Source organism: Dendropsophus ebraccatus, chromosome 13, assembly GCF_027789765.1.
Source record: "Dendropsophus ebraccatus isolate aDenEbr1 chromosome 13, aDenEbr1.pat, whole genome shotgun sequence".
Classification (NCBI taxonomy): Eukaryota; Metazoa; Chordata; class Amphibia; order Anura; family Hylidae; genus Dendropsophus; species Dendropsophus ebraccatus.
The window spans coordinates 68,558,723-68,572,303 of record NC_091466.1 but is presented as its reverse complement, the minus strand read 5'-3'; the positions used below and the strand labels follow the sequence as shown (position 1 = coordinate 68,572,303).

Here is a 13,581-nt window from a genome sequence, read left to right as displayed (position 1 = left end):
CCATAGCGATCACCCCGGACCAACCACCAACCGGCAGTGGGCAGATCCTAAGCCTAGACAAAGGAGTGACAGACGTCATACCCAGCCAATCATAACCTTTTCCTCTAATGGGCGGGGTTTTCTCCTTCCAATCACCTGTCAGCCCTGTCCATGCTCTGGAGAGGCCGGTCCGGGTTATTATGATTGACAGATGGCGCGTCCTATAAGAAAGCAGAAACTAGAGCGGGCGGGACTGGGAGTCGCCAATCAGCTGCAGGCAGAGTGCCTGAAATGGTCGGGCTCAGCTGATGTCTTCCAGTGGAGTTGTTTTGGAGAGATGGAGCCCGGGCTCGGGGCAATGCTGTGACTCACCATGACAGCCGCCATCCCCTGGGCACTGGAGCTGGGGCTGACGGTGCTGTGCACGGTGCTGTGCTCCCTGCTCTTCCTCTTGGTCTATGTGCAGCTCTGGCTGCTGCTGCACTACAAGCAGAAGAGACTCAGCTACCAGAGCCTGCTGCTCTTCCTGTGCCTGCTCTGGGCTGGCTTCAGGACCGTCCTGTTCTCCTTCTACCTGACTAACTGTGCCCAGGCTAATGGCCTGCAGCCCTTCCCTCACTGGCTGCTCTACTGCTCCCCCATCTGCCTGCAGTTCTTCACCCTCTGTCTCCTCAACCTCTATTTTTCGCAGGTGAGTGCTGATAGGGGGCGTCTCTGCTGACTTGTTTATTCACAGGGGGTGCAGTACCTGCTCTCGGCCTGCAGGGGGCGCTCTGTCAGGGATAGACTAAGCTGCTGCTGCCGTCTCCTTATTCATGGAGAACTTCTTGTTTTCTACAGTGCAGAAGGGGGTGACGTCACTGCTTAACCCTTAACTCCCTGCAGGGGGCGTGTCTGGTCCCAGGTTACCCTGCAGCACTGCTGCTGCTGTTCATTCTGTGGCCTGTTGGGGGCGTGTGCTTCCCCTCTTGTAGTATTGTACAGATACCCTCTAGTCCCTGCAGCAGTGAGTGTTCCTCCTGTGGCCTGTTGGGGGCGTGTTACTCCATTGTCAGTGCACTGCAATGCTTGTTGCTCCTCCTGTGGCCTGTTGGGGGCGTGTTCCTCCAGTCTCAGTACACTGCAGTGCTTGTTGTTCCTCCTGTGGCCTGTTGGGGGCGTGTTCCTCCAGTCTCAGTACACTGCAATGCTTGTTGTTCCTGCAGCTTTGTGTGTCTGTTCCTCCTGTGGTCAGCAGGGGGCGTGCCTGCTCCCAGGTAAATCTGTGCAGCAGTGAGTGTGTTACCCCCTTTAGCCTGTTGAGGGTGTGCTGCTCCATGCAATGATATTGCTTGCTTCCTATGGATGATGTCATTACTTAACCCTTTATTCCCTACTTATGAGCTTGTTCCTGTAACCTGCAGGGGGCAGTAGTAGGTGTATGTCCCCCAGCAGTTTGTTAGGGCCATTAAACCCCCCTTTAGTAACATATATCTTTGTATGGGTGATGTCACTGCTTAACCCCTTATTTGCTGCAGCTTTGTAGACTTGTTCCTCTTCTGTCCCTTGGTAAATGTGAGTTCCTCTGCTTGTTCACCCTGTGGCCTGTGGGGGGCGTGTGTGCACCCCTGTAGTATCAGTGCAGTGATTGTTTCCTATAGGTGATGTCACTAGTTTACTCTATTCCCTGCAGTTATTTCAGTGGCCCGCAGGGGGCGTGCATGTCTTGGGTAAACCTGTCTACTCTGGAGCAGTATACATTGATCTTGTCTGTATCTTTGGGTGATGACACTTAACCCTTTACTGCATGCAGCCGTGTTGTCTGTCCTGTGGTGCCCTGTTGGGGGCGTTCTGCTACCCTCTAGCATCAGTGCGGTGATACTGTTTCCTATGGGTGATATCTCTAGTTAACTCTACCTCCTGCAGTTATGTGAGCTTGTTTTCCCATCTCTACACCCTGCGGCCTGTTGGAGGCGCTGTGCTCCCCTCTACTGTCTGTGCGGTAGTATTTCATTACCTCTGTGATAGCAGAAAAAATAAATAAATAAAAAAAATATATAATATATATATATATATATATATATATATATATATATATATATATATATATATATATATATATATATATATATATAATATTCCAGCAAAGCCTTGGTGCAGTTCCCCCTCTGACCTGCAGAGGTCACCCTGATCTCCTTAGATGAGTTCTGCTTTCCCCTGTATGCAGCACTTGGTGATGTCACTCTTTAACCCTTTGCCCCCTCCCTGGTGAGTGTTTGCTCTCTGGCCTGCAGGGGGCGTATTGCTTCTCCAGTAACACCAGGTGAATCTGTGCAGCAGAGGGTGAGCTCATCGGTTAACCCCCTCCTCCCTGTGTAGCTCCTGGCTGCTTATTCATGGTGTGATAGATGCTGAGTTATGTCTGAGGGGCCTCAGCTGCTGCGCCGCCTCTCTGGGGGGCTCGTCTGCTCCTTGTTTCCTTTATAGTGATGCTCTCGGCTCCTCATACAGCTGCCTGCGATGTGATGGCCGGGATTACACTGGTCCTGTGTAGCAGAGCTGAGCTTGTCACTTGGTAGAAGGGCAGTAGGTGACGTGACTTCTTGGTCACATGACCAGGCACCACCGCTCATCACCCAAATACTTTAAGGGTTAGTCCCTTTTAGGTCTGAGGTAGGGGGAGCTGTAGACCCCCTTCACCTCTATAACAGTCTGTGCAGCCCCCTATCTTATAGAATACATCCCCTCCTCAGCAGATCCTATAATGGGATGAGGTCCCTGTACTCCCCATAGTCTCCCTGGCAGTGACTGTGATCCCCCTCGATGGGTACGGTCGGCTCTCTGCCAGCATTACGTCACCCTCAGGATCTGTATTCTTCTTCCCTCCTCCATTGTGCTCTTCCAGGTGCTGAACGCAGGGATTTTGTGTCCGTCATGGTAGACGTCAATGCTTAGAGCTGGTCGCTTTGTGGCAGCTAAATGGTTAATGGTGCAACAATGGATCGGTGATGGGTCGGAGGTTTTCCACAACTCTGCACAATAAGCTACATTGTTACTGTACACCGGGTGCTAACCCTTGGCTCTTCACCTGTTAAACTACAGCTCCCAGCAGGCCCCGACAGCCATCAGTGTCAGGGCATGCTGGGAGATGTAGTTTTCGAGCACTGCTATAGTAGTCTTAGGAATGCACTACTCCTAGGGAACTCCAGCCAAAATTCTAATTAACTGGTGGCAGAAAGTTATTTATTTTTTATTTATTTTTAATAGTCTGTCTTCCAGTACTTACCAGCTGCTGCATGTCCTGCAGGAAGTGGTGTATTCTTTCCAGTCTGACACAGTGCTCTCTGCTGCCACCTCTGTCCATGTCAGGAACTGTCCAGAGCAGCAGCAAATCCTCATAGAAAACCTCTCCTGCTCTGGACAGTTCCTGACATGGACAGAGGGGGCAGCAGAGAGCACTGTGCCAGTTTGAAAGTAAGACACCACTTCTTGCAGGACATACAGCAGCTGGTAAGTACTGAAAGACTGGAGACTAAGTAAATTACAAATCTTTATAACTTTCTGGCACTGATTGCAACAAAAAACAACTCACTGGAAGTACCCCTTTAAGGGACAGCAGTAGCCGCATACTAAATGGTAAACTCCAACCTGCTGGGAGTTGTAGTTCTGCATTAGTTGCAAATCCATACCGCCCTACAAGTCATGCCATGAGTAGGCACACAGGCTTATTTTAGTGGATGCTGTAATGCAGGGGTAGGGAACCTTGGCTCTCAGGCTGTCAAATTATGACTCCCATTATGCCTGGACAGCCAAAGCTTTAGCTGTCCAGGCATGATGGGAGTTGTAGTTTCGGAACAGCTGGAGAGCCAAGGTTCACTACCCCTGCTCTAATGTGTATTGGATTCTACAGGATTACAAAAAAAACCATGGCTGCTTCTATCTGAAACAGCGCCACACCTGTACATAGGTGGTATTGCGATGTCAATAGGACAAGCTGCTACCAAACATGCTGATCCTGTAAGTAATGAGGAGGCATCAGCACTCGCACAGGAGCCGTGATAGACTGTGTGTCCTGTCCATCATGACCATATTCTCTGCAGGAGTCAGTGCTAAGGGGCCAATGGCTGCAGCCTTAAAGGGGTTATCCAGCGCTACAAAAACATGGCCACTTTCCCCCCTCTCTTGTCTCCAGAATGGGTGGGGTTTGGGACTCGGTTCCATTGAAGTAAATGGAGCTTAGTTGCAAACCACACCTGACCTGGAGACAAGAGAGGGGGGAAAAGTGGCCATGTTTTTGTAGGGCTGGATAACCCCTTTAAAGCCACATTCCACAAGATCTAGTGGTCCCCGGCACACTAACCATAGATCCTGTAGCACCCAACCATGTAGAGGTCTTGTGACTGTCGACTAATGTTGTCTCTTCTCCCGTCACAGGTTATTTTTAAAGCCCGCTGCTCCCCAGAATTCAATAGATACAAGTGAGTATATAGATCTGACAGTCTTACTGTATTATAGATGTTTTAAAGACAGATCCCCTTTAAGATGTCCGTGTTATAATCTTGAGATAACGCCTCTAAGTCAGGCTACCTCTAGTACTACCTTCCTTCTGGTGAAAAGCTGCATTGTATATACTTCCGGATCTCGTCAAGGAGAACAAGTCCCCCCCCCCCTCAGGGGTGTGGCCTTTTTTGCTTTGGGGTAACCTGTTTTGCTTAAAGGGGTCATCTGGCATCTGGTAAATATACTGGTGCATATAAAACAACAAACCTGTTATCCTTACCTCTCCATGCTCCCTCTGTCCTCTTCTGGTGTCCCCAGCTAACTGCAGAGCCTGCACTTCCAAGACAAACTCTTCTCGGGTGTGACACACTGCTCAGCCAGTCATTGACAGCCCCACAGCTGGTGATTGGCTGAGCGGGCTGTCACTCCTGAAAAGAGTTTCTCTGTGACATCAGGGGAGCGCAGAGAGGTAAGGATACATTTTTTTTATTTTTTTTTATTTTTTTTTTCTACTTAGGCCTTTATGCATTTTAGTTAACAAATAAAACGATGAAAAATTAAAGCACACAATCCCTTTAAGTGCTCTCCATCTTGGCTTGACGACCTGGGCAGGTTATTTCAGCCAGGAGTTGGTGGCCTCTTGTCTCATAAAGGAATAGCTGAAGGGGTTTCATTACTCTCTTGTTTCCCTGTTATATTGGGAGGGAATCCCCCTATACTCTGCTTTCTCCTGACCCTGAGCTGATCCTACTCCTTTGTCTTCCCTGTACAGGATCCCTCTACACTTTGGCTTTCTTCTCACTAGTCTCGCCTTCCTAATCGTGAACCTGTCTTGTATATTGCTGGGTGACGGGGCCGACGAGCAGCACGGATGGATCACCATGATCAGGCTGATATTTAGTGACTGTCTCTTTGCCGCCTGTTCCATCTCCCTGGCCAATAACGCCTATAGGATTGCCAACATGTCTCCTGCGTACGTCTACTTAGAATCAAAGGTAAGAGCTCAGCTATTTACTGTCTTGACTGTCAGTGTTATCATGGGGACCTAGCGGCGTTCAGCAGCTAATTGGATCCAGAAAGTCGTATAGGGCATAAACTCCATCACCTATGCAGTTGGATCTGTGTTGCTGTAAAGTCAGTAATACACACTGTAGTAGAGCTTTATGTAGGACTTCCCCTTTAAATCTGTGACTGTGTGACTAACTGCATTAGTAGACATGGAAATAAAATATTCCAAGACTTCTCGGAATCTGTCAGGCGAACAAAGTCCTACAGCTAAATATAGTATGTAACCCTGGGATGTACAATATAGGTGACTGTTTTGTATATTATGTAATCAGCCATAACATTAAAACCACTGGCAAGGGGAGGGAATAACAAGGATATGCAGCTTTTAAAGGCCTAAAGGGGTACTCCAGTGACAATCTTTCAAATAAAGTGGTTTCAGAAGGCTGTATAGATTTATAATTTTACTTTAATTTAAAAAGTTTCCAGCTTTCCAGTACTTATCAGCTGTTGTATGTCCTGCAGGAAGTGGGGTATTTTTTCATGTCTGACAGTGCTCTCTGCTGCCACCTCTGTCCATGTCAGGAACTGTCCAGAGCAGGAGAGGTTTTCTATGAGGATTTGCTGCTGCTCTGGACAGTTCCTGACATGGACAGAGGTGGCAGCAGAGAGCACTGTCAGACTAGAAAGAATACACCACTTCCTGCAGGACATACAACAGCTGATAAGTACTGGAAGACTTGAGATTTTTAAATAGAAGTATATTACAAATCTATACAACTTTCTAAAACCAGTACTAGAGTACCCTTTAATATTCACCCCCAGGAGACTACCCTTTAATTGCCTATATACCTGTCTGTTGTCTAGGGCACCTCTGGAAGCCTGGCGGTGGTCACCGGCTCGGTTATAAGCGTTCTCTATATTCTGAGAGCCTTGTACAACTTGGTGGTGGTTTCCATCCAGCCAGAAAACAAGCCAAGTCCTTTCAGCTACGGCTGGAGCGGGATCTCTGATCATGTGAGTTATCTGCAATGCTATGTCTATAAGGATACAATGCCGGATTATGGGGTCGCTACTTATTGGAAACATTTTAGTGGATTTATGTGGCTTATTGTCTTTGTATATGTTGAGGCAGTAATAGAGGGGGCTACAATGATCAGTACAGGAGCTAATGCATGTAACGTATCCATCCCCTCCAGGCTGTTACAGAAGAGACTGATAGCCTGGAATATCTCATCTTTGGGATTATTCTCCTGATCTGCGAGTTCCTGCCAATGAGCCTGATGGTGTACTTCTTCCGGGCTAAGAAGCTGAGCCAAAACCTGGTGAGTTCACACGCCGCGGCCGATAATGCTCTCCTGAATGCCACGCTGAGCACAGTCTCTATTCTTGCAGGAACCAGCTGGCATGGTGAATAGTCACAGCTTTGGCTCAAGAGCTTACTTTTTCGACAATCCTAGAAGATATGACAGTGACGATGACTTGCCGAGACTGGCGGGTGCCAGAGCGGAGAGAGGAAGGTGAGACCCCAGCCACTTACTATAGGCAAACCATCAGAGGAAAATACTGTTTTGTTTTTTAAACCCTTGGCTCTACAGCATGCATAGGGAACTTTCAGTCCTCGACTTAAGGGTGCGTTCACACCTACAGGATCTGCAGCAGATTTGATGCTGTGTTCAATTACTGAAATAAAATCTGCTGCAGAAAATCAGCTGCAGATCCTGTAGGTGTGAACGCACCATAAAGGGGCATTCTGCTAAAACATAACTTCATATGTTGCTGCCCATGGTGAAACTAACAATTCACTCCATACTTATCTATTTGGTCTTCTCCCAGTTCTGAGCTACTGCTTTCTGTTGAAGACACAAAAATCTGTGTGAGCTTTTCTCAATCTCCCCCCTCCCTTCTGAGACAGCTGATGTAAACAAGTCCCTATCTGCAACTTTGTAGTAAATTTGCAAGGAGGGTTAATCCCATCAGGTTTATCAGCAACTTGACCTCAGATTAATCCTCCCAGCATTACGAAGCTACAATGTTGCAGATACAGCCTGCCAGGGACTTGTTTACATCAGCTGTCTTTGGAGAAGGGGGTGATGGAGAATTTTCAACAGAACAGCACCTCAGAACTAGGGCAAGGAGACTGAATAGCTAAGTATGGAAGGAATTGTTGGTGTCACCATGGGCAGCAACCTATAAGGCTTTATGTTTAAGTCAAATGTCCGTTTTAAACTATTCCAGTGATACTTTGGCTGTCCAGACATGATGGGAACTGTAGTTTTACAATGCATTGAGGGCTAAATGTTCTACATCCCTGCTCTACAGAATAGATTTTTACCCCTTGTTGAAAACAATGAACATATAGTAAGTTGTGCCACCTGGAAAGTTTCCTTTTGATATAAAATGTGTAATGGTTGCATTAAAAAGTGCATGTAAAACTTAAAGGTGTATCCCTTTAGACAATAGAGGGAGTTCCTGGAGAAGAGGGCTGCAGCAAACTCTAGATCTGTGTATTTCTTGGTCTGGGACAGGTACTGTGGGCAGGGGCAGTGTCCCTTGTAAATCTAGTTAAACACCCATTAAACCTAGTTCAGTAAAGTGTATGTGTTGCTGTAAAGTACTGTGCAGGAGCAGGGAGTGAGCAGTAAATAGTGTATGTTCACATGAGGAGGGGGGGCACCTACTTGCCCTCAAGTTCATGCCATGGAACTGGTCAGGGATCCGCTTGAAAAGGCACCTTGTAATCTCTGTGCAGGCACCCTGAACTCCATTCATTGTGGGCTGATTGCATCTGAGGGGGGTTTCCCAGATCTGTTATGGATGGGGATAATGCTCTTGGTTAGAAATACCCCTTTAAGGGTGGGTTCACACTACAGAATGAACTACAGCATGAAAAAAGTTATTAGAATTAGTGGGTACAGGATTGCACATCAGTTGTTACGGATTGTGACTAGTATATACTGACTTTATCTCTTATCCTCCAGCTTGTCATCAACTCCGAAGTCCTCTGGATGGTATGGAGCAATATGTCCGACCAGCAGCTGTGCACTGGCGCCCCCTCTACTGAGTGAGCCGGCATCAGGGACCCCCATCCTGTTCACATGTGGAGGCAATACACTGGCGTGACCCTACTGTCAGGACAGTTACATGTGCACCTTCTGCAGCCATCTGTTAGGACACCGTAAGGCGCGTCCAATACCTTATGTTTACGTTAACGCCGCCTCTGCGAATACACATTCCGGTTTTTTTTTTGTTTTTTTTTCAAGACTGTCATTTAGTCTTGGATACGTTCGTCCTTAAGACTTGCTGTGGTACTAGAGAGGTCTTCAGGAGCGGAATGGCAGCCGGCAGCTCTCGCTAAAGGAATCGCTTAACCGTGCAGGGTTTTTTTGCACACTTTAATGTTTCATGTGGATAAGATGGATTCTTACATCTCCAGACACGACAAACCAAAAAAAGATTAAAAATGCCGAAAATCATTGTTGCAGACGAATTCTTCAGAGGGATGAATGAGGTCCATGTTCTTCACTAGTAACTTGCCTACAAACTTTTAACTTTTTTTTTTTTTTTCAATTTATGCTACAATAAAATGGAGGAGCAACCAACTTGGATCTGTGGCAAGTTAATAATATGGATACTGTCTGCTATGAACGCTTTCAAGACTAGGAGGTGTTTGTAGAATTATTGGTAGACCGTGGTGGTCCGATTACCCATCAGATGAATTGGTGATGTATGGAAAGAAAAAAAAAAAAATCATCTAGTGATAAGCTGAATTCTCTGATTCTCTGAGCTGCATAGTGCAATCTCACCACTAGGGGGCACTTACTTACTTCCCATAGTTGGACATAGTCTCCTGCATGGATACAGATGTCAACTGCGCACTGTAAAAACCAGATTAGGCTTACATTAAAGGGGTTATCCAGCGCTACAAAAACATGGCTGCTTTTCCCCCTACTCTTGTCTCCTGTTAAGGTGTGATTTGTAATTAACCTCAATTTACTTCAAACCCCACCCAATCTGGAGACAAGAGTGGTGCAAAAGTAGCCACATTTTTAAAGCACTGTATAACCCATTTAAAGGGGTTGTCCGGACTTGGAAAAACATAGCCACTTTCTTCCAGAAACATCACTCCTGTCCTCCGTTTGGGTGTGTTTTGCAGCTCAGGTTGTAAAGGGTGTTACAGTTAACCTTCATAAACAGGGGTGGTACTGTTTTGCAAGAGTTTTGTTTTTTTTTTTGTTTTTTTATATACTACTTTACAACTGCAGCCACCACCATAGGGAGCATACAATCATATATTGCAGTCCATACCACCACAGTATGCAGGAAGCTCCCTCTAGTGGTGGCTGAAGGCAGTTAGATTGAAGGGGATTATCCAGGTTTAGAATAACATGGCCACTTTCTTCCAGAAACAGTACCTCTCTTGCTGTTTGGGTGTGGGTTTTCCAGCTCCGTTCCATTGAAGTGGATGAAGGTGAATTGTAAAGCTGCACATAACCTGAGGACCGGGGTGTCACTGTTTCTGCAACAGGTTAAAATAAAATAGTCTAGGGGAAGTGGCTATGGTTACCAGTCCTGTCCCTGTGGGTGGTGGGGAGAGGATCTGTTCCCCCATTAAAAGTTACCCAGTGTTTTTTTACAAGGACTCTTAAGGTCCCTTTAACCACTTGGGTATTACATTTATCTGTGCAGATATAATAATCAGTTAATGCAAAACTACAACTTTGGTTTTGGTGGTTAGGGCATGATAAAAGTTGTAGTTGTGACAGCTGGGATTTTATAGAAGCATCCAGAGCTATGATAGGCAATAAGTGCCCACCATGAACTAACCACCCACCCCGTCCTGGTATGAGCCATATACTGACTGCTACATCCTATGGTTACTCTTCACTAAACAGTATCCCATCTCTACTCCCAGGTGTCAAACCTGCATGTTTCCAGCTGTTACAGAACTACAATTCCCATCATGCCTGTGGGGCCAGAGCTTTGATGCCTGTGTCCTAGGATGGCAATGTAATTCAGCGTTATACATGTGAAGGTCTAATAAAGATCATCCAGGCATGATTACAATTGTGGTTTTGCAATAGCTGGAGGGCCTGACTGCTCCTCATCCCTGATGTATTAGAACTGTGCAGTATAACTTCCTTCCCTGGCTGCATAGACTCCTTCTGTATCATGCAGTGAGCAGACCTATAGACTCATTGGATATGTCTGACCATTACAGCAGCGTGTGGATAAGGGGTCCCATGGTGCACATGCAACTTGCATACAGGCCATGTGATTTGGCTGTTGGGGTTTTGATTGCATGTACTATCCGCACCATGGATAATCTTATCTCCCCCATCGTGGTATAAATTTCCATATATAACTTGTTAACCGATTACTAAAAGTTCCTAGAAATTCTGCAATGCAAACAAATGAACAAATCCTGCATTGTGCTGTGTACAACGGCCGCCTTCATGTCAGCTGCTTGTGTGGGGGAGAGAGGCCTGTGGGGGAGAGAGGCCTGTGTGTGTCCCTGCAGATAATCGGGTGCCTTCATGGAGGTGGAGGCACTAAGTATCTACAGTAAAGTATCTAAGCCTTAGGGCCCCATTACACCAACAGATTATCTCGCAGATTTTTTTAAAAGAGGAGAAATCTCAGTCTTATATAGTCCATTCCTGGTTTTGGCTCAAAAAAAAAAAAAAAAAATCTCAGATAATCTGTTGGTGTAATAGGGCCCTAAGTCCTTGCCTGGCACCATGTTGGACTGTACTAAAGAAGCCCAGACTCCATTTGTTATGGCTCCTCCGTCTTGTGTTACAGCAGCTGCTGAGCTCAGAATTGGGGAAACCTGGTAACTTTCCAGGAAGGGCAGCACTCCTGTTTATAGGGAGACTGGTATCACAGCTTAAAGTGTGGTTTGCAATTAAGCTCCATTTACGTCAATGGAACTGAGTTTCAAAACCCCACCCAATCTGGAGCCAACAGTAGGGGGAAAGTGGCCACTGTAGCACTGGATAGCCCCTTTAGCAGCAATTATTTTGTTTCCCCCAACTGCAAGCAACTAACCTATGATTGGTGTCCTGTGGCATGGCTTTATTTCCATCCTACGGCACTGATCACACCCCACTGGCCGTGACATCACTGCTCCTCCCACACACCTTCTGGCCTTCACTAGACCTGTAGAATAAAAGTAAGGGTCTCCAATGCATTTCTGAGATCATCCTCATAGAGATGTACTGAAGACCCTGACTTCCAACCTGAGCTGAAGAGGTCACATGGGTGCCAGTGGCATCTAAGCTGTACCATGGGACATGGATCATTGGTGTGTGTAGGGTGTGGTTACAGACAGATTTATCTGACAGATCTTTGAAGCCAAAACTAGGAACAGACTATAAACAGGGATCAGGACATAAAGGAAAAACTGGGATCTATCCTTTTTCAAATCCATTCCTGGCTTTGGCTTCCAAAATCTGTCATAAATATCTCTGTAAACGCACCCTAAGTGGCAGCCAGGGGAATGGGGCTGCAATACAACACACAACCTGTGTACAAGTTGGGGAAGTGAAATTTTTTTCTGATGTACATCCCCCTTTAAATTGGGGTAAGTTACAAGTGATCCTAGCAGTGCTACCAATATTCAGGAGGACCTCTGTAATTCTGCAGAGTATTGCGGTTCTTGCTGTAGTCTCTAATTTTTTTTATACCTGGAGAATAATTTGCACATCTTTGTCTTGTTCCACCCTCTAAATTTTTTTTTTCTTCTATCCATTGATCTATTTCTCACTTCCCCATATTATCAGGCCATGTAATACAGTTTAATACAAGAACATCCATATAATGTGAAGGGTCTGTGTGGGTAATGCCAACTAATTTTGGTGTCCCACCAGCCGGAAATTATGGCAATGTTCCCTTTCATAGGACGTGGCCTCATGATCACCAAAAATATATAAAATCTTCAATCGCTAGCAAACATTTTAAAAGTGAAGCACTGCCTTGTGTCTGCAAGCTGCTGGAAGACAAGTGATACTTAAAGGGATTATCCATGATTAAAATATGTGGCTGCTTTCTCCCAGAAATGACTCCACTCTTTCTCTTGGTTTGGGTATTGCAACTCTGTTCTATTGAAGTGAATGGAGTTGAGCTGTAATACTGCACATGACCTGGAGACAGGGATGGTGCTATTTTTGGGGGTGCTTTTTCCAACTCTGGTTAACTGAAGGACATGTATACAATTGTGATTAAAGAAGGTGTCCGAAGGATCTGGTAACAGCAGCTTGCAGTCTGTGTCCTGTTACTCTTAGGCGGAGTTTCACTTTAGTTGTTTGCTAGTTATATTCTCATTGATGTAGGCTAGCAATAATAAGTCCTAATATAAGAGGGGGTGCGGCGTCTCCTCAGACAAGTGAACCCCCTCTCTGCACAGTTTTTCTAATCGTTGCACTAGGCTGTGATGTCTGTGTGGATGGAACGCGGCACACGCCTGAGCGGACCAGTCATTGCGTCTTTTAGATGCGCTCCGTTCAGACTGGAGCGTGTCGTGTTATAATAGGTTGTCGCCAAAGACTTTGAATTGGCTTCTTACCCCTATATGTTCTAATGCACTTTAAGAGCAGAGTTCAAGGGTGTGTATATTTTTTGAATAAAGTGTTTTTCTTATTTCCATAACGGCCCCTCCTGCTATTAAGGAAATAATTGTACAATTCTGTGTACTAGTTTTTAATTGTCGGCAGGTTTATAGCACTGTTCTCCGTAGAGCGGTGGTAGCCATTTCTTGTGGTCCTGTAGAAAACAGGCCTCCTTTTTTTCTGATTGGCACAAGGGAAGGGTGGAGTCTAATGGCAGCCAATCAGATTCCAGATGGGGCTTTAGTGCATGTTAAATAAGAGCTGATTGGCTGCTGGGGAGACCGCCTCCTGCCCCGCCTCCATAATTTTTTTTTAGGCTTAGTGTTTTATTAAGATGTTGTTTAACCCTGTGACTGCCAGCAACAAACTAATGTTGTCAGCCCTCTGCTAGCAGAGGTTTTTACCAGTGTTTTCTACTTGCTGGTTTTAGCCTGCAGTGGCCGATGAATGTACTGAGTAATTTCACTAAACCTGTAATGAAGCACTACCGTACTGAAATAAAACTTAT

At 45.9% G+C, this 13,581-nt stretch overlaps 1 protein-coding gene across 2 annotated transcripts; it reads left to right on the top strand.

Moving 5' to 3' along the window:
* Positions 1–93: 93 nt before the first annotated feature.
* Positions 94–13,581, top strand: GPR137C (G protein-coupled receptor 137C). Of its 2 annotated transcripts, XM_069951197.1 has the most exons (7): positions 97–670; positions 4,393–4,436; positions 5,231–5,453; positions 6,331–6,480; positions 6,663–6,788; positions 6,859–6,983; positions 8,445–13,581. In XM_069951197.1, exons 1-7 carry the CDS (start codon positions 353–355, stop codon positions 8,584–8,586), a joined length of 1,128 nt encoding a protein of 375 aa, XP_069807298.1. In that variant the 5' UTR covers positions 97–352; the 3' UTR covers positions 8,587–13,581. The 2 variants fall into 2 exon arrangements, with proteins under 2 accessions (XP_069807299.1, XP_069807298.1); XM_069951198.1 differs by lacking the exon at positions 6,331–6,480 and having other exon boundaries at positions 94–670.